We start from the raw sequence: 21,398 nt of genomic DNA, 5'->3' as shown, positions 1-21,398 counted from the left end.
TCCTTGTTGCACCCTATATATTCAGTTTGATTAGAAGATATTATCATAAGATCACTGCATGCTTACCAAGCAGACGGTACTGAGTTCACCTAATATGCCACAGCAGATGGACACTTCGGTTTTTTAAAAGCAGACATTAATGGAGGAAAACAGGACTGAAGGGAGAATTCCCTACCTCTGCTGAAGTTCATCTGTTTCCCTGGATGCTGCTGAAGTTTCCACGCCAAATATCATTCAAAGTCTCTGTCATACCAGAGAGCAGCAGCCTTTTAAACTTACCTTTAGATACCAAATCACAGATATGTTGAAACACTTCTCCTTGGGAATGGCAGCTCACAAGCTTTTCCTATTCTGCCCTGTGAGGCACTGTTTGAAAAATAAAGCTCTACCATAGTGAGTAAGATGAGAATATATTTATTAGTTATAAAATATACAAGTGAACACCATCAGTTTGGTACAATCCTGCAAAAACAAGAGTAGGTATTGCTGACAGCAGCGAGCTTTGCCTGGCTGATGTTTCCCCAGCGATGCTAATCCTGCGGTGCTACAGCCTCAGCAGAGATGTGTTCCAAGTGGTTCTGAGAAAAAGCGTATTTTAGCGACTCATCAGCATTAGCTGGACACTGATATTCTTTCAGCTTCAAGGGAACATAATGCTGTAGAGAAGCAGATTTCTGATAACCAGCATGATTAAGGACTTTAATCCAAGAGGGTTTGGCTCGTCCTTTATAGCCAAGCATGGCAAAACTCCCTGAAAAACAGACACAAAGAGAGTGACCCCCTGGATGGGTCGGTTCACTTATTAGCAGCACAGCATGGACTTCTTCCACACATCATGGAAACTTCTTAGCCCTTCTTTTTTTCCTTGGATTAAAATAACAGAACATTTAGGAGACAAAAAGGGTGATGAAAGAGGGAATGAGCCTCACCAAAATCGTAACCTCATTGTATCACAGATCTGCAGGTATTTCAGTAAGCTGATAGGTTCCCAGATGTCAGTTAGCAGGAATATTGTTTTACTCTTTATTTTAAAATAAGATACACTTTTTCATATTTGACTACATGAAAATGGTTAGGCGTTTTGAATCCTTCTTTTATTAGTTTACATCAGTTTCTTCCTGTTATGCCTAAACTATCCCCCATGTCAACTCTGCTCTGGTCCTCTGCTGTCACAAAGTACAAAGGCATTATGTATTCTTCCATTTTAATAATAATATCTTGTGTTTATATTATCCTTTTCATTGCAAAGACTCCCAAGGCTATTTGCAGCTAGTTGGATCGAGACTATTCCTGTAAACACTTTTTATTTAAATAAGGTTTTGCCAAGCCAGGCAACAAGACCCTAAATCCTGATCCTGTTGGGGTCAAGAGGTTCAGGGTTTTTTTGCATTATCCCTGGCAGAAGCAATATGCACTTGGCAGAAATGTTCCAGCCTGCCCTGAAACGCAGCCCCCCCAGCGCAGACCAGTCCTGCATGCCATCACTTTTGAAGCTGTGAAGTCAAATAGTGCGCATACCTGCATCAGCGGGAGAAAGCGCATGAAGCCGAACATAATTACCCAGCCTGGAAATCGGGGCAGACACGTGGGTGAACACCCTTGCCCTTAGGAAAAGCAAAACAGGGGCGGCAGGTGATCAGCCAGCAGCAGCTTAGTCCCACTGCCAGTCACCAACGAAGTGGCAGGGCAAGGAGATGGCCACCAGCCAGCGTGTCCCCAGGACGGTGGTGGCCCTGCTTGTTGCTCTTTGTCAGGGCTGGAGGGCTGAACTGAGCTCCCAAAACAACCTGGAAGTGCTGTGCCCAAGAGAGCAGCACAGGTAGGTCAGGGAACAATGTTTGACAAAACAAACAAAAAAGATTGCTTTTTAATCAAAAAATTCCTTTCAAAAGTATTCAGGGCTTTGATGAAAGAAAGAAGCAATGACATTTCAGGATAAAAAGAAAAAAAGGAATCCTGAAATTTTTACTTTTAAAAGGATAAAAGAAAAGGCAGCTCCTCGGGAATCAAACAAGCACTGAAGTGAAACCACTGTATCTGCTGTAAAGACTATGCTGTCCCTTGGAATGGTCATAGCTTTGAAACTTGAACCAGAAACCGATATAAACTTCAGTAAAGCAGTATGGAAAAAAAGATCCCCAAATCCCCATGAAAAAAAAAAAAAAAAAAGAAGCTGGAAATACAGCCAATTCTCCATCTGATCTCTGCTTGAGAGATTGCAAATGCAATCCGCATCAAGCTGGCTGGTTGTTTTCCTGATTTCCTTATCACCCAAATTATTCATCCAAACTTGGACTCAATAGCCCCTAGTTTTCCAGTAGGAAACCCAGCATAGATTTCCTGGACCAACGATACCAATAGATTTCTTGCAGCAATACAAGGTAAAACTGTATAAGAACTTCCCGAAACTGGTGATTTTACCTTCCTTACAACCAAAAAAAAAAAAAAAAATCCTTCTATTTCACTTCAGACCTTTCTCTTTTTCATCAACCTTTCAGTTCATGATTGTTTTTCCTTGAAAAGCAGTTGAAATTTAGAGATAAAATCTTTATCAAATTATTCTTTTTATTTTTTTCTCTTTTTTCTGTTCATTCTTTTAGGATGAAAACTTTGCAGCATATAGCTTCTCATCGCTGAGGTAGGGTCCAAACCCCAAAATAACTCTCCTACTTCTCACCATCCCTAAGCCAAGAGGCTTTTACCAGGTTACCCTGGCATACTGTGGTAGCAAATATATTGATAAGCACTGTATATGTATGTGTACGTTTTTGGTAGGGAAACACACCAGTAATTCTTAAGCAGAAGGAACACGGTAGAATAAATACATTTACCTTCCCTGTGGAAGACAACAGGCTTTGCTGAACCTAACCTGGTAAAAACAGACATTTCAGAGCTCTCCACCATGTCTGCAATATCTCTAGAGCACACAAGAACAAGTGATCTGAAAAGAAGGGCAGTAATTAATACATGATTGCAAACTATTACTTCATTAAGAATCTGCAAGACCTTTAAGCTCCAATTCAGAAAAGTGCTTAAGAGCTTGCTTAACTTTAAGAACATGCTTAAATCCCATTGGTTTCAATCACACATAAGCTTTCCTAAATTTAAGTCTGTATTTAAATGTTCCTAAATTAAATCTGTGCTTCACACAAAATCAAAATGAACACAAATGACTGCTTGTGAGTGCATCCCTTACGGGAACATGACACTCAGCTGCAGACAAAATTCAGTTGCTGTACAGCCCTAGGACTCTGAAACCATCCATATCCTGGGTCTGATTTTCAGTCAAGCCTCAGTCTGGCTTTGGTCCTCACAGATGTGTTTTCAGCCCCCAGTGAATTGTACCTGCAATGAATTACAGGTTGCACAACTGGTTATATTTAGCTGAATGCCTGGACTTGCAACATACACGGTCTTCCAGAAAATCAAACTGAATGCGCAGACATCATATGGATATATGTCACTTCATTCACGTTTGATACACGTACATACTCGTGCATAAATACAGATGTAATAACTCAGGAGTGTTCAAATCTTTGGTCATGAACTGCTAAGAGATGCCTTGGACTAAAAGTCTGTTTTCTGGTTATTTGACCTGCTTCTGCCAGCAGCCAAGAATTTATCTATAAATCTCTGTTGCTCCATGTTATGTGGCGACACATAAAACCACAAGGAATGTGGGACAGACACAAACAGAGATGATCCAGACCATTGCCAGGACACATGCAAGGTAACAGAGCCTGCAGGCAGGCAGGTCTATTCATTGGCTTGCCCAAGAAAAGTCTTACTGGAAAATCTGGCACACCTCAGATTCTCATCTGTCACAGGAGGCAAAAACAATCAGTAAGAGTAAACACAAACCAACTCGTTTCAGAAATGGAAAACTGAATCACTGGCTGCCAGGAAATTGCTGGACACTGGGGTAGGTGCGCAGGATTGCAAATGTCATTGCAAGGACTTTATCTACTCCATGCTGGAAAATTAATAGTTAACTTAGAAGGAATTGCCAGTTTCCCAGAAAACCTGTTTCTGTCTGGTCTAATCTGTACAATCCTGGGAGAGATGCTGCTTCTCTTATTATCTGGGTGATATTTGGGATTTGCGCATATTTAATCTGTGCCAGATTTCTTTGGAGCACAGATTTGGTTATGTAAGTAGGTAATTTTCCTTTCTTTGTCTATCAGACACGGGTTGCTACATGAATTGTGCTCTCAGCAGTTTGCTTACCTCTCTTTTATAAATGTTTGAACATAATCAGTTATTGCACTGATGGCGTTTTCACCAGTAACTGTAACAAAGTGCCGCCTACTCACGACTGCTCCTGAACATCCATCTAGCACCACAAAGAATATCCCATGGCTATTGAACAGGAAAACTGTGTCATTTATCTGCAACAAAAAACAGAGGTAGGTTTTATGGTGGCAGGCTGGGAAGCTTCAGACTCAGATCCTGCTTCTCTGTAAGGGATTTACAAGCAAGGAAAGTATCAAGGGTGTACACCCTATAGTTTTAAATGTGTAATCAGTACTGATGAAGTGATTTCACTGATAAATCGTCAGTGGCTGGAGGAAGCAAAACCCTTAGTTCTCAGTGGGGTACAAAAATATGAGAAATGAGGTCATCGGCATCTTTTGTGTATTAGGAAAATACATTTGGGAAGCCAAAAATCCTGGGAGTAAAATCCTTAGTTCAGTCTTAATACAGCTTCTTTCCATGTGGGGGAAATTGCTGTCACTTGGCAAAGCAGATTTGATCACGGAGCAAGGGAGAGGTGCTGAGACAGCAGATTGGAGAAGAGAGGTGACATATGGGCTTTTTTTGTTTTCCCTGGATATGTAAATATCAAACCCAAAATATTCCTTCTTGGTAGAGCTGCCCCAGTGCCTCAAAGAAGCTGTAGCACAAGTGGCTCCTACTCTCCCCCTTTCCTACAGCAAGGGCTCCTTCCCCAGGTTACACCTCTCAGGATGTGCCATGATATTTGCTTTTAGAAAAGCAAAGGCTCTCTGAGGTGCCCGGCACTGGTGCGTCTTCCCAGCATCCCAGGGCAGCCCAGCCTGGGAGGACACAACCTCCACCGAGGAGAGCAACAGTATGCCAAGGTCAGGCTCTCAGAAAGCTGAGCCCAGGGTGCACAATGTGCCACTGTAATAGACATAGTTGTCCAAAGCCCACAGGCACCAGGGAGGTCAGATACTTCCCATCAATCCGAGACATGTGAATGCCTCCAGGGAATATAGGGCCAGACTGAGTGAGGGAGCCAACTGTTAAAAAGTAGCTTCTGCAAGATGTTGGAGGATGCTGAATGCAACAGGGGGTCAAGGGTAAGGGAAACATGATTGTCCAGTCCATGGGTGGGCAGAGGGGAGTGAGGAGGAGCAAAGACAGACTAAATCTTTTGCCTGGTCCTGACTCTCTCACACTCCTAAACCTGGGAATTGTGTCAAAATCTGGATGTACCCAGAGCAGAGAGCAACCACCACTGCAAAACGAACTAAATGTGAGCCACTGGCAGAAGAAACAGCCCTGCTGCATGTCTTGCCCCTGTCCGCATGCTGCAGACCCGCCGAGAGCCAGCGCAAGGGCTCACCTGGCCCCATGGGAGCTGGAGCAGGGCACTGTCGCACCCGGTTCACTCAGTCCTTGGGGAAGCTTGGATTAGAAATTTAAAACATTTCTGACGTTTGCCTTTCATTCAGCAAAACAAGAACAGAGCATGCGCTTTGGTAGTGGGGGCTCCTCTGCTTCACTTCTTTATTTCCCAGTTTCCCGCAGCTTTTAAGATACAGGGTAAGAACCCTCCTTTAGACATTAATCTTTATCATTCGCCTAGCCCAGCCTTTACTTCAGCTAGGAATACATGTGTCAGAAATAAAACTTTGTTTGAAAAACAACACTTCACATTAAAGCTTTAGAAAAGGCAAAGAAGCCTTGAGGATACTAAGCCAGTCTCTGTGCTTCACCACAGGTGGGGGTGCTGCCTCCACTAACACCTGCTTGCTAATGGTTTTGAATAAATTTTTGAAGATGCAGCCAGTGCATATGGCAAGAAATCTTGGCTGCTGACACTCCTTAAGGATGTTGTACCGGCTCTGCTTGGCATTTGTTAGCATTAATTATAATTCAGTAGCACACAGGCATGTAAGCCTGGACAGTGTCCTTACAAGCATGATTTCAGTCACCCTTCACCATCCAGGCAGGCATATAAGGCATATGCAGGGACTACCTAACAGCTCCAAACCCCTTCAGTAGTGAAATACAGTTATTTTTGTCTTTTAGTGCAATGCCAGCAGAGAAAATCAGAAAAACAAACTTTGTTTTTTTCCCCACATCCTTTGTAAACAATGACTTCTGGTGTGCTTCCCCCCCTCAGCTTCCTCTACATTAGAGTGGTGGTGTTAATTCTTCTTCTGAGGTGATAAAAGGCCTTTTTTTTTCCCTAAGGGCTCAAATCCTCATCTGAATAGAATAAGAACTCCCAGTGACTTTAATGAAGTTAATTGTAAGGGAGAACAATGCACTTGCCTCTTCCAGGGGGACTTCCCATTTCCTTCCACCAAGGCTCAGCAAGATTTTGCAGTAACTTTCCTTGGAGATGAAGTTTCCCCTGTTTAATCACCATTTTTAATGCAGTAAAACACAACATACCTTAATGAACGCAGATGTCAAGTGGTTTTGTGTGTCTGCCTTGCTGAGAGACTGGATCTGGATCCTTATATACTTGACTGAGGGTGTGCTAGTGATAGCAAGCTGCAATTACACCAGAGACAGAAACTTAAAAACTGGCTTGCTAACTGGTTTTCACCAACAAAATGATACCAGGTACTAATGTTTGTATATATGATTGAAAAACTTTAAGAATTCTTTTTTCAAACTGCTGTCCTAGTTCACAAGTAAATGCTCATTATTAAGACATCATTTACTAAAGAATTGTGGCAATGCTGATTGGAAGGGACTTCTGATGGTCACTCTGCCACTAAGTAAGTTTAAAAGTTGAATATGAATTTCATATATTTTGCCTGGCTATAAACTCAAGTGCAGATCTGTATGAGCCTGAAACAATTCTACAGGACTTAAAGTGGGGTGAATTTACAGTAAATGAGTAGAGAACCTGGTTCTAATTTTCCAGTTATTCCTATTAAACAGAATTGCTTCCCAGTTTGAAATTCAGCAGCAATGTCGTACTTTGGAATTCAAACCTAATTCAGTCTGAGCCCTCCCAAGAGTCCTTTTTTTCTTGTTTAAAAGAAAGAAATGGGGAAAAAAGGTACCATGAATGTGCATTCACATGCTTCCCGCTGGGCAATTTCTTTGAGGCTACCTGTGAAGCACAGCGTGAAAAGCTGCAGAAATCCACAGCAAAGCCCTTCCCTCTACACAGTTTGCGCGATGCTGGGCAGATTCACGAGTGGGAATTCCCTAGGGCTTTTCCTCATACGCCGTGAACATGAATTGGCCTCGTGTGGCTGCCCGCACACTGCACAACCCCAGATGCTGTTCCACGCAGGTACCTGCGGGGCCCCACAGGCCCTGCACGGCCCAGCCGGGTGCCGGTTCACGGGGCGCTGGGCAGCTGCCGGCCTCTGCGGGAAGGGGTCTGGGTCACAGCTCCGGGAGTCCCCTGGGGACATATGCGCCATGATTTTAATACGTTCGCAGCCTCGTTGAGAGCAGTAACTGTGTCCTTTCCGAGCTTCGTGGGCTTGCAGGTGAACAAACAGGTACCTACAAAGGAGAGCAGAGGGATCAGAGCCACCGCGTGCTGCGAGGGCAAGCCGAGTAGGGGCAGGATCTGCACTTGCTTAAATCCCTCACACTTCCCAACGTCGCAAACCAACTCAGGCTGGTGTAACGTGGCACACCCATTGCAAAACGGGTCCTGCATGACAAGACCTGCAGCACTTGCAGCCCCTACGCCCAAGCCAGCTGCCTTCGGAAGGCAAGCGTCGTGTGGGGCAGACACCCCCTCCAGCCCCAGGCACCCCGTGCTGCCATCCCACCCGAGAATGATCAGCAGCAGTGCTCAGGCTGCTGTGCTAAAGGAGACAGGCTTGCCTGGAAATATCAACATCTCCCCTTCAGCTCCACACTGCCTGGTCTTGGCCAGCAGGCAGAGCTTAGCCTTAGGCATGCATGACAAAAGCTCGAAGGCAGCCAAGGTCTACTGGCTTCTGGAGTTCGTTTTTTTTGTAGCTGTGCTAAGTATGGTTTCAATCGTGTCCATTCTGCAATTCAGGCTGAGGAAATTATATAAACAGCTCAGTTCAGCTCCAGGATCAAAAAGATACATGAAGTTTAAACGGATTTTTCATTCTATTTCTTTTATAACTAAGTATTTGTTTCTATTTGTCTGGAAGAAAGAATGAGTAAGCTTGGTTCCTTTCCAAGGATCCAGCATGTGGGGTTAAAAAAAGAAGGGGAAACATCCCACTCATTACGAAATAGAGTCTAAAAAACAACAACAGGAAAAGAAAAAAGTCAATCCCATAACTTCTGTACTCCAAAAGGCTAAAACAATCACTGCTGAATTAAACAGAGAACAAAAAGGCTGATACAGCCAGAATGAAGTTAGGTTAGACCCATCAATCTGCATGTACCAGGCTCAGATGGATGCTGGCAGCTAATGGCTCTTTCCCCACAGGTGTAACCATTTTCCCCACTATTCAGTAGTAAACAACCTATTTACAGAATTTGGGTGACTTTTCATCCCACCCCTCCCCTCCCCCCCACCTTAAAAAAAAAGAAGATTAATTAGCAAATTGTTATTTCACAATTGCTCTAATGAGAGAGACGTGGCCATCAGCTAGGAGGCCGGTTAGCAGGGAAGGCATTCCGGGATTCGATTGCTCATGTATTATATGTATTATAGCTGAATGAAAAAATATATCCAGTCTTATTTTCAAATCTGGCATTTGTGGATTGATTCCTGAAGTAGCTACTTAGTCAGGTGAAGCATCATGGGACTCATGGTTAGACCACAAAACAGTTTTTTCCTCTCTAACTATTTTAGCTGACTGAAAAACACAGTTTCGTAATATGTTTTTTTAACCAAAGGTGTCCTGAAGTCTTATGAAGATGATGCAAGATCTCTAGGACTCTCTTCGTGCCTTCAAAATAAGATATGTACTATGGTGCTCTCCTTTTTTCACAAAATCTAATTAGATTGTGATGATTTTAGAAATCTATCTTCCTGGGAATATGAAGAAGGTGAAACTTCCCAAACTATCTCAGTGTCGGAGCTGCAGCCATCACAAGAGGGCTCCTTTTCATGGCCCTTTGGGGTACAATGGATTTTAACAGATATTTACATCTCAGCAGCAGGGATGCCTCAAAGGAGCTATGTCCAGCCAAGAAATCAGCCATTTTCTTAACAGCAATGCCAATCGCTGCTCAGTGATACAGACCTAGGCCTGCCCCAGGTACTCTAGCCTATAAATCCACTTCGAATTGAAATCAGTGAGAAGACCGTGCAAGATGGATGGGCCTGAATTTTAAATATGCGAAAGGGAAAGAAGTGCTGGAACTGGTAAGAGAAAGACCCTGAGGCTTTGCTGCCCGTTCAGGGGCAAGGCAGGGCTCACCCCGATGTTCTGTCGAAGTAGAAGAGCCGCTCGCCGGCCCCACTGAGAGCGCTGGCCCGGGACGGGGCGGCGAGGTAGTGCTTCACGCTGTGCACCGTCCCTGTCCGTCGCTGGTAGATATCTGCCACCACCTGGAAAACAGCCTCCCTGGGATAGCAGAGGGCAACATGCAGCCAGTCTCCTCTGTTGGCAAAAAGGGGAGGCAGGGGGAGAGAGAGAAAATGCACTTAAAGGCTTGAGTACAAGAGATGGTCTGCAGCCAAGAATACAGTCTTCAGGGGAAAACAAAGAAATGTCCTATGAGGTTCTCTTCCTCCTTTAAAAAAACACAACAAATCCTCAAAGCCAAAGAAAATCAGATTTTTTTGCTTTGTCTGGAAACAACGGCTGCTTATTATGAAGGTCTGATCCAGGGACCCCGGCTGACCTCAGAGCACTTTGAGTCAGGTGCCAGGATGCCTTAAAACCAGAGATTTTCTCTTCCTTGCCCCATAAGGCTGAGGTACAACCAGTCACATACCCGCTTGTGTCTCCCGAGGCAGCCGGGGCTTGTTTTAGTTTATCCGGAGCTGCTGCGGGAGAGGGAACCAGCATCCAGCAGACGTTTCACCGGGGGCACAGATTCAGGAATTAGAAAGTAATCTCTGACTTGAACCAGAGCCATGGTCTAAAGAGACCTGCTTCCTCCACTTTACAGCAAAGTTTATTATTACGGTTTGCATTAAAATCTCCATCTCCCCAGCTCTTTCTTCAATGTCAGTTTAGAATAACTAAGGGTAAAATTAAACCATCTTTTAACTCTTGTCTACCACAATTTCGGCACGCACGTTTACAAAAAAATCACCCCCATGGCTTTCCTTTATCCTGTGATTCACATCGCCACCCTCGTGAAGAGAAAAACTGGCTCCAAACTGGAAATGTTTGTTACAAGACTCAAAGCCAACAGATGCAGTTATAGTGCAATTTGGATACTGATGGGAAGGATCTTCTGCAGAAGTTCCCGACACCCTTTCCTGTCTGTGGGATGCACTTGTACTGTGCAAAGCAGAAACCCACAAGAAGTTTACATTTGAAAAGAAAAACTGAATACCAAGATAATTAGCTGAATTTTTTTTTTTTTCCTTTCCACCCTCTGAAGTGGCTTAGTGTGCCATACGAAAGTGCCTGAACCAGTACTGTGGTTAGCTTTCCTTATATTACCAAAACCATTCAGGTTTCAAATGTATTCTTTTAACTACTTGGCTTCCTAGTTAAAAAGTGAGAACATAAATTTGCCTTAGAGAAAGTCAAATACCACCTTCATCGACTGTCTTTCTGGGTCAGGAGGACAAAGTTTCTCCAAAGCCTTCCCTGAAATGACCTGCCACCCATCCCTGCCTACAGAGCAATAAATGGGGGAGATTTAGAGAAATCTGGGAATCTGCATGCCTACACCTCTATTTTGCATTACACATGGGGAGCACAAAAACAAAGCTATTTCAGTCTTTTTCTGGTTTTCCCATTAAACCAAAACAAAACTTTCTACAGGATGGAAGAGGGGACAGGCTGTTCTGGAATAATAAATCAAAGCTGCACAAAGACCCATCAGCTTAAGCCAGATACTGCCCTCTAGATTTTAACCAACTCCAGCTGTGTCATAACACAGGACAGCTAGAAAACGGATATATTTTCAGATGATTTGGCTTCTGACTAGAGGAAATTAAAGAAATGCACCAGAGCCATATTTGTGGAATATTTTTAGGATGGAGTCCCAAGACATTTGGCTGTTTCATAAGGGTGATTTGCATTGTGTTAGCACATTTCATCCCCCAAAGACACCGTCACAAAAAGGGCTTGTCATCTCCCTCAGATGCTGGGAACCAGCTTTGGTGCTGTGCTACACTGACTGCCACCTCACTGGGGAACAAGAAAGGCACCAGAAAATGAAACTGAGGGTGAAAGAAAAAAAAAAAAAAAAAGTGTGAAAAAAACCACAGCTGTGACCATGTTGAGTTGCCGGGGCATTTGGGAATATGAGTGCTAGAATCTAGTGTGCACATGAGCAGGCTGAGTGAAAGGCTGCAATAAATTATATCAAGATTGAAAAGATCAAATGAAAAGCACCTCCCTTGGAGCTTGTGGAGGAAGAGATGGAAATAAGTACATTCCCACAACAAAGGGCTTGGAAAGAGACATGAGAAGGGAAGGTATTAGAAGTTATCCTTTATGTAAATATAGGAAAGAATAAGGTGGTTATTTTCTCTTTAATTTAGTGGCATTTTAACAGCTTCCTATTTAGTTCTTTACCTCAGTTCTGTTTCTTCAGCTTGTACAACATCCACCATAAGCCCTCCCAAATACCTGGCTGTGATGTTGAACTGGGCTCCACCATCTCCAGGGTAAGCAAAGCAAGAAACATCAGCACTATGGCGGGATGGTCCACAGGACGCTGCCTCGCAGCTGGGCAGCGGATGGAGGTTAGATGCCTTTTCTCCAGCCATTGACAAAACTGAGGGAGAAATACCTTGGGCAACAAGCAGTAATCAGGCATGGGTCACCTTGGACACTGTGTTCAAAGTAAAACAGATGTGCGTGCACCTTCCTCAGCCACTCTACTGGCCACCAAGGACCTCCTGGCTGGGTCTCAAGTGCAGGAAGCCTTTCTCTTTTTCAGGGTGGTCAATAAACTATGGATCCTGCTTTATTTTTCTGCTTAAACCTCTCAGTTCTGTCTTATTTACCAAATAGTACTCTGGGGTGAATATTTGCAAGCAGAATAAGAAAAATTTGAACCAGCTTAAATATCTCGTAGGGCATTAAGTCCTTTCTCTGCTGCTCTCAGTACCAGCATGTCAACTGGGATCTTCGCAGATGCCCCAGAGGCTTAGGGACACATGCAACACTAGCAAGAAAAGAAAACACTGAATTTATAGTAGATCTCAAATTATGAATTCAGAATAATTTCAGACCCTTACCTAAATACTGTGGGAACATCTGTAGCGTTAGATGCTCTTATGCTTAAAGACCAGCAAAAACAAAGGAGAAAAACAATTTAAAACATATGGGGTAAAAGTCAGACTACCAATAAACAAAATGCTGTCCAATGTAGCAATACACAGGACTTTTTATTTTAAACTTTCATTCTTAGGAGTTTCTTGCAAGAGAAACAAATAAAAATAGTCTCAGGTGGAAAGTCTGACTTTGGAATTAGCTGTCATTTTAAGTGAAAGTCATATTATATGTGTAGGAAACTAAATTGAGCTTGAGATATTTAAAGTATTTTCACCCCCAAACTAAGTAACTGTGTTCACAACTTCTAGTGATAAAGTTCAGTTAATTTATAAGTAAGGAACATTCTTATTTTTTTCATTCCTGTTCTTAATCAGGCCAACATTTTCCTATGTGTTTTTACCGATAATAATAATTTTTTAAAAAGTATTTGAAGGAGAAAAGCTAAATCTGTACTAGCAAAAAGTCAGTGTTTAGTGGGTCCTAACAGTTTCAAACACCACTTGGCAAATTTCTGAGGGTCTGCCAACAACAGTGTGTATAAAACCTGACACTTCTGCCCCTCTGTTACTGTCATTCAACAATCCCCACAGTGTGTTTCATGCATTTTTATGAATGTGTTTAGTCTGTTTGTTTCCTTTTGGAAATGCCTGGATGAAGCAAATCCAAGAAGCCTTTCTTTTTTTTCACCAGGATATTGGCATTTGCAGTTCTGGCTCTTTCAGGTGAAGCAGAAATGTCAGACAAAGTGTTAAAAAAGTTTTCTTACGTTTTGGCACTGAGCAGGCTTCCTGGGATAAGCAAAAGCAAAAAAGGAGGAGGGAAAAGCAAAAAAGCAGGCAAGAGGTTTCCTGTCCTTGGACACGTGGTAGATATAGATCTGCACGTACACATATACATACCTCATTTACAACCCTCAGAACACTCCCCCAGTTCAACCCCAAACTCCCAAAGGCAAAGCCACTCAGAGAAACGTGATCATGCAGGCAAAGGAGGGGAGACTTTTGCAAGTGGTGGGATGCAAAGTGAGTCATGTAACTTGGAGATGAGATTTGATTGGAGTAAATATAGAAAGAGTGCACGTCTGGGACTCTCACTGCCTGGGAGAGGACAAATAACACTTGTTCAGTATTGTGAACATGCCCCTTCACTACACCGGATGGAGTATCAGTTCTGGGCAAATGGGTATGATCTAGTGCTGGGGTTTCTCATTATGCCAGATGTCAATCCTGGCTGTATTTTAGCACAGGGAATCTCTAAGATGATGAATATTATTCTAGAGAACAGCTCCACCATGTTTATTGACATGGTGTGTCACGTAGCTGATGACCATGGAAGTGCACAGTCCAAATCCTGATCTCACTGACGAAAATCTGGGGTAAGCTAATGAGGGAATGCCATAGAGTACAACTAAAAATTACTTATTTTTTCCTTGGGCTCAAAAAAAAAGAGACTTCCATCCAGTGAGTCAGTCTCCCCCAACTGTTATTACTCCTATTTAAAAACAACCCCTTTGACATTTTGGTCAACATCTACGTGAGATGAACTTTCAAAGGGAGTGAGACAACTGGGAATTTGAAACTTTCCTGTTCATAACATGGGAACCAAACAGAAATCCCTATGTGTTGCTTTGGTAAGTTTGTCTCTCACAGACTTAAGTTTGAACTTCAAAAGACAAAAAAAGCAAAGCCACCATTCAGCCTCCAACCCATCTCAAGAATAAATCACAGGAGGTCAATGCTCCTTGCTCTCGGTCAGGATACAGCTGTTTCTTCTCTCCAAAAATGTCTCCCAACCTCACAACAACCTGCCCAGCAGCAGGCTGAATCTCCTCTGGCACAAAACCTGCTTTCAGGACAAGCCACCTCCTCTCCAACCAGCGTCACTGGTGGGGAAAACAGAGTGAGAAATACCCACACATCTCACAGGTGCTGAGAAGAGTGAAGGGTTGCAAGGAACCTGGCCACGTCCTTACCACTTTCTCACTTTTAAACCTCTTTTCCTTGAACCCACATTTCCCATCAGCTTCCTGCAGCTGTCACTCGCTCCTTCTCTTTTTCTAGATTTCTTTTTGATTTTCTGACTGCAACTCAAGTCTATTAAACACATCCAAACCCCCTGCGATGACAAACACGGCTACTGGGCGAACATCCAGCAATTTTTTTCAGGACCTTGTTATTAAGGCTAGACTCTCCTGGAAGACCTCTTGATTCTGGGATAGTAACAAGTTATGTATGTGTTTAGCTAACTAGAGTTGTGTGTATTGGGATTTAAATGCCTTTCCTAAATGTTGCTACTTAGGAAATGCTATTAAAAATTCCAAAGCATAGACCATCTCTTAACATAAATGCAAATTTTTGGTTTTGCCCATGTGCCTCCTTAGGCAAAAAGAATAATTTTTGCTTTTGTGCAGCTCAACAAATTATAGAAGGAATCCTGCCCTGAGGTACACTTCTGCTGATCCTCATAAAACCAGGGTCTGACTCAGCCAGCATTTGGCTCACAGACAATTGTATTCAAGCAAAAATAAGCACTTCCTGCATTTAAATACAGTACATCATCTTATCATCTTTTTTCCCACCCTACATGCTTTCATGGAGGAATCACATCCCAATTCAATTTGTATCTTTTTTAATGCACTCTATCGCTGACTATTGTGTATTTTGTATTTTCCTGATTCTGTGCCTTGGATGCAGATCAGGTCAGGATTGGCTGGTGGCCCTGAGGAACCCCAAGCCCTACTCTATGGGCCAGGAGAAGGGTGAAAGCAAGGAAAAACCTTCAGGTTTCATGTGCCAGGCTTCAAAGTGACAAGCAACCTGGTTTTCCACAGCCATCTGGGGACTGTCTGATGCTCAGATTGCTCTAATTCATGCTGTAAAATGAGCAGCTCAGGAAGGATGTCTCTCCTCAGAGTCACCTTGTTAATCCTGGCCATTTGCAAGTGCAAACCGTGGAGGACAGAGAGTAGCAAGGGATGCAGGCAGGGAGGCAAAGATGGGGCTTTAGGATCACTCAAACACAGTGATGTCAGCACCTGCTTTGGCCCAGCTGTACTAAAATGGTGCAATCTGCAACCTGGTGTTCTGGCAAATTTTTTAGCTTCTTTCCAATTTAAAAAAAAAAAAAAAAAAATCTTTTGGCTTCCATCCATGGGTTGACCTGTGGGTAATTTAAGGGATTTAAATAGACAGAAGGGAATTCAAATATATCTGCTGACTTCTGTGTTGTGTGGATGATTAACTCTGAGTTACAGATGTTATCAGGAGGGGCAGGCTATGAAACCCAAGTAGCACTTTACTTATTATTACTGGAAATAGTGCTGGTGTTACTTGTGTTAGATCCAGATCTTGGGGATCGAGGTCAGAACTCATGTACGTACAAGAACAAGAAAGCAGTCACAGCCTTAAACTGTTAGCTCCACTTTGAAATACTAATTTTGCCTTCCTGTGCATTTATCAATCTGGGAAGCAAGAGGAAAAGCTCATTTAGAAGTAATCTGAAAAAAAAATATATATTTAGGAAATGTCCACAAAGTAGGCAAGTCTGCAACAAGCACATTCTAGCCCTGTCTTGTTATCGTTGTTTTCCTCCAGACCTTATCACCGCTATGGAATTTAATCGCAAAAATTACAAGTAGCTGAAAGTATGAATCAGACTGGCATTGACTAAGAAGCCTTAGGAAAAATGCCTACTTACACAACCATGGTGAATACAAATACAGTGAGTCCCTCATAATCTCAGTGCAGACATGGGCTGCATAAGTTTGCTTGCACTGAAATCTCCACCTTTGGATGGGTTGAAGCATCCTGGAGGCTTCATATCATCCAGCGTCCAAAGGCTCCACTATTTTTAATGAAGAATTTAGACACAAGCTCATTCCAGGCTCTTGAATTTTCAGATAATTAAGGTTATTCACTGGTGAGTATGACAACAAACCCTAGCACAGAACTTCAGCCTAGCAAATACAGGAGTTGAGCAGTGCACCTGCACCCATCCCTGCACAAACATCACAGCAGGGGAAAGGCTGGAGACATGCCCAAGCACACACACGGACATCTGCCTTTTTCCTTGCTGTTGACATGAAGTTTGGACCTTCCCTGCATTTTTTTTTTTTTTTTAAAGGCTCTCATAAGGATTCAACTCCTCCACCAAGGCACCAAAGAACATCAATATTATGAGCCTCACTGTACCCCTCCAGGTGAAGCTAAGAGAGTTCCAATTAAGAGAGCCTGGGCAAGGCTGCTCTGCACTGTCCTTGGAGCCAGCATCTGTCAGGAGACGTGCAGTACAAAGGAAAGCCCCTGCTTGCAGGACTGTGGCAATCTACCTACAAAAAATACCCTCTTTATACTATTAGCTGCTCATATTTCCCTGAATTCTTTCTGTCAAACCACAGCAGAGAGCCCTAATAAGGGAAAACCCTTTCCTCTGAGCCTTAACAGACCAAGTTTAGAGTTATTTGCCTGTACTCATTAAAACCAAGGAATGTCTAATCTAATTGCCACTGCTTTTCAGGTTGCTTCAACAACACAACTTACTACACTATACTTCAGATATGTGCTTTGAGGAGATTTAATTCTTATCTTTAGATGTGCTGATAGCACAAAGAAGCCTGGCTGATTTACTGAACAGCACTGTGTCTTTGATAATAGTATTTGCCTTAGCTTCTTCTGTGATTAGAAAATTTGCACAGGCACACAGCCTAGGTCATTAAATTGAAGAACTTCATTTCTGACTTTGCTTACTGTATGAAGTGCCAATCTTTGTACTGTTTTCCAACACCTGAACGGAGGCACTTACTTGCAACCAAATAATGTTTTCCATCCTCTTCTCCTGGCTTACAAGCCTCTCCCCGCTCCTATAACAAGCTTGATGCTCTCTGTGGGCCTTTGTGCCTCAGGATAGTAATTCTGAGGAAAGCCCTTAACTCAGTCTTACAGATAATTCTCATGTTTATGTGAAGCAGAAAAAAATCCCACAAGAAAACATACAAACAGCTCTGAGGGGGTGGAAATTGCTCCAACAAAGAAGCAGCCCATGGAGAAGGGATCTGAGTTCTCCTTTCACGAAGGTTTCACACACGCTTTATACCTGATGAGATCAATCCTCAGCAGATCTGGACTGGTTCTGGAGCACACTTCATTCCTGTTCATTAAAATTCCAGCTGGTGCTCTCCTGTTCAATTGCCAAAACATTCAGAAGTTCCTTGTCCTGCATTACCTCTTACCTGAAGCATCAATACCTAGCCACCTTCTCACCCTCACAGGGAAACTCCCAGCCATTAGACAGACAACCCTATCTATAGCTCAAAAAGGCATTTCTGCTGAGACAGCTATGTTCCCCAGCAGCCTGAAAACAAAGCCTGTGGGTCTCACCATGGCTTTGTATTTGCCCATCAGTCAGCTAGTGACACAGCTATCCCGATGAATGCAAACAAGTACATCTCTCATTGGAAGGGAAGTTGGCACTCATTGAACGGCTCATTTGCACCACATGGCTGCAGACAGCAACATGTGGAGACACGGCAATTTTGTTTGGTTTAGCGACATATTTTGATGGAAGTGAAGCAATTGAGGAATTATTCTAAACATGGTTTGCATCAGTGCGAGGAAGACACAAGTACTGCCGCAACCCTTCAGGTGCCCATGACAGAACGAAAAAAATCTGCTTGGTGACTGTGCTCTAACTGGTGCCTCCTCCGCTGAGTCAGTCCACCCGAGCCATGCCTCCAAACTCACTGGACAAGATTTGCAGCTGTCAGAAAGCAGCCAATTTCAGCTGAGTCATGTGAATTCATCCTGATCAGCTCCTGCCCACCCCAGGAATCTGGATGCTCCAGTCTTTTAATAGAATTTTCAACTGGCATGACTTCTATTGATTCTTTCTACCGTGCTTCAGAGGCAGAGAAAGCGTTAATCATGCAAGTATTCAATGTCAGTACTATGCTTGACCTCCACAGAAATTCAAATCCTGGTACACATTTCTCTGTCAAATTCCTTATTTCCCCTCTGACCTTCCTTTAGCCAGCATAGAGCAAATCACTCCAGAAGCATGAGGGCTGTCTAGCTGCACAGGCAGCATCCTGGATATATCTATCGACCATTCTACAATGACAGGATTAAAAATAGTTTCACTCAGGTTATGTCTGTAATTATTAATCCTAGAATACTGCTGTTCAAGTTCATCAAACGTTTTCTGGTTTGCCTCACACATTCTACACAGATATTACTATGTTAAGAGCTCGTTTTCTGGCAGATTATTCAGTATTTTGGATTAAAAAAAGAATAAACAAAACATAAAGCCACTTGAGACAGGTAAAAGTCTTCCCTGATTTTCTAACTCTGATTACTCTGGGCCCCACAATCTGAGATTTCTTCCATTCCTGAAATTACTGGAATACAGTGTTCAATAAAGGTCATACATGGAACAGCTTAGTCAGGCACTTGTTCTCCTTCAAACTCCTAAATCCTCTTTTTCACCTCAGTTCCTTTACCCTTCCACAAGAATCTCATTTCTCCACGTTTTTGCATGCAGTCTGGACATTTCACTGTTGCCATTGCATAAGCCTTCAATCTTGCACAGTTAGCATCCAGCATACTTGAGGTGTACACAGAGCAGCCACACATTTCATTCCCAATTATTTCTTAGCAAGATGCTCTAACTGAAATGAAGTACAATTGTGGTTTTCCTTCATTACAGTATATTTCTTGTTTATAATTCTTCAAAACACATACCTTGCCAACTGTTTCTGGATCAGAAAAATCTACAAACCTTTGCCCTGTTCAAATAACTGGCTTCACAGAAGACAAAGAGAACCGTAACCACATTGTGGTTTTCAATAGTAAAATGTAGTTAAGTTGCTGATTGAACAAGAGCTAAACTTCAAGCTGAGTTTCACCAAAGTCCCAGTGCTGCCTTCAAATTTGAATCTGTGCTTGAAAACCATGGGCCAGAGCTTTGGCAAGTGTTAACTGGCACAGTGATAAATTAACCACCAGTTACATGGCAGAAGACTTAGCTCTACAATTGCAAGGAAATAGCTAATCATTTTAAGACAGATAATAATTGCAAATCTCAGCTTGTCCATGAGTGACTAATGGTTTCCTCTTCCTTGAAGTGCACAAAGATATATTAATAGAAAAAAACAGTGATTTAATTCTAATAATTCCTCTGTGACAGGAGTGTCCAAACATTGATCCTCCAGCAACTCGATCACGGCCCTACAGCTACTGCATCTTTAAATCAAGAGGTATATGTCACTTGCTATAATGGGCATGTATAAAGAGGAAGCATTGCCCTTCTCAGCTGCATTCCCATGGGGCTTCGTAATGAGAACTAAGGACAGTATTTTTCCTTACATCTTCAACTCCAGAGTTCAGGGTAACCAAACAGAGCTCAAGCTTTTGCCAAAATTATCCTAATCCAAAACCACAGCAGTGACACTCTGCTGAAGGAGCAGCAGATGGCTGTGGGGTTTGTGGGTAATACTGGATGGACTTGGGAACCCACCAGATTTACCAGCAGTACGTGCTGCTTCACATCCTCAGTGCCTCTGACTTCTTTCATGTCAACTATCTAAAACCTGCTTTGCAGACCTGAGCCTGTGTGTGGCTGGGTTGGTTGTGTGTAATCATGGAAGATTCGATTTGCATACCTCTCTCCTTTTATTGTATTGTATCTTTATCAGTTACCAAGGAGTCACATAAACTGCAGAACCCAAGGTGATGGCCATGTTTTTTTGTGGTGCTCATCTCTTGCAGCACCTCATCTGTGCAAACCACGGTAATGTCTGTCACTGCAAAACTGACTGGGTTGCAGGACTCTCTCCTAACAGTTGTACCAGTGCAAAGCACAAGTAATTTCAACGAAGTAAGAGGAACAGTACTCAAAAACATAAATTATGCAAAATGAAACAGATTGCAAGGGAAAAACATAGTATCTAAAATGGATATACCCTGCTTTTATATAACGCTAGAAGAAAACATGGGAAATAAATACAGTACAGCCTACAATTTTGCTGTACTGAGTCCTAACATTTTCAAACTTTATGTAAAAAGAAACAGCAATTGCAGTGCTGTTTGGATTACAGAAGATGCAAACCTCTGTGCACATTCTTATGTATTTCTGCACTTTATATATATAGGAGATAAATTATGTGTGCAGCAACTAGTACAAACAAACGAACAAGAGCCAGAGCTGGAGGGATTTCAGGGACAGCAGGCCAGGACTTACTTGGAATCTGTTTCAAAATTTTCTGGAAAGAGAAATGTCTCTGCACATCAAAAAAGCTGGAATAAAGTGAAAGCAGAGTCATCTCCTTGCATCAGTAAGTGCCAGCCATTAACACCTTGCTTCCACACTCAGAAATTGCTGAGACATTTGAAAAGTCACTTGTGGATAACCTGGAAAATTGTTAAAGTTCCAGACCTTTTGAAAACAGAACATTTTCTAACATAAGGCAGTACCTGTTGAAGTTGATCGGGTACAGGATAATATCCTCAGGTGCTCTGCCGTCCCACTGGATGACATAAGCCTGCTCGAGCATGACGACAGGCTGGTACTGCTGGTATGGTGCTCCTCTGTTCACGCCTTGCAACCGCAAGGGATGGGAATGGTAAGCTGCTCTGGCAATGGATAAGGTCAGATTCTCAGGGCGCCTGGCCTGAATATAAAGCTGAGGGTGAAAGGAAAATGACAAACATATCCATTAAACCAGCCAGGCGCAGCCATAACATGTGCATTTGATCATCACTGCCTGTAAGTGGTTTTTGCCAATGAAGAGCTCAGAACATTTGGAAAGTCACTGAAACATTTCCAGTTCAAATA

At 42.8% G+C, this 21,398-nt stretch overlaps 2 protein-coding genes across 5 annotated transcripts in view; both read right to left on the bottom strand.

The window, feature by feature from the left end:
* Positions 1 to 21,398, bottom strand: part of LOC104363625 (cell migration inducing hyaluronidase 1) — a 117,549-nt gene that overhangs the window by 63,050 nt on the left and 33,101 nt on the right. The gene's annotated exons all lie outside the window — the stretch shown is intronic.
* Positions 399 to 21,398, bottom strand: part of LOC104363626 (cell migration inducing hyaluronidase 2) — a 57,681-nt gene continuing 36,681 nt past the window's right edge. For all 3 annotated transcript variants that reach the window (XM_042803815.1, XM_042803816.1, XM_042803817.1), the window contains 7 exons: positions 21,038 to 21,246; positions 9,582 to 9,764; positions 7,512 to 7,725; positions 6,649 to 6,750; positions 4,228 to 4,388; positions 2,832 to 2,941; positions 399 to 751 (listed from right to left, as the gene is read on the bottom strand). In XM_042803815.1, coding sequence (XP_042659749.1) covers positions 531 to 751; positions 2,832 to 2,941; positions 4,228 to 4,388; positions 6,649 to 6,750; positions 7,512 to 7,725; positions 9,582 to 9,764; positions 21,038 to 21,246 — 1,200 coding nt within the window. In that variant the 3' untranslated portion in view covers positions 399 to 530. The remainder of the gene's footprint in view (positions 752 to 2,831; positions 2,942 to 4,227; positions 4,389 to 6,648; positions 6,751 to 7,511; positions 7,726 to 9,581; positions 9,765 to 21,037; positions 21,247 to 21,398) is intronic.

This window comes from Tyto alba, unplaced genomic scaffold (assembly GCF_018691265.1).
Source record: "Tyto alba isolate M040663 unplaced genomic scaffold, T.alba_DEE_v4.0 Super-Scaffold_41, whole genome shotgun sequence".
Lineage (NCBI taxonomy): Eukaryota > Metazoa > Chordata > Aves > Strigiformes > Tytonidae > Tyto > Tyto alba.
Note: the sequence above shows the minus strand (reverse complement) of the source record. Positions and strands in the feature narration are given on the sequence as shown.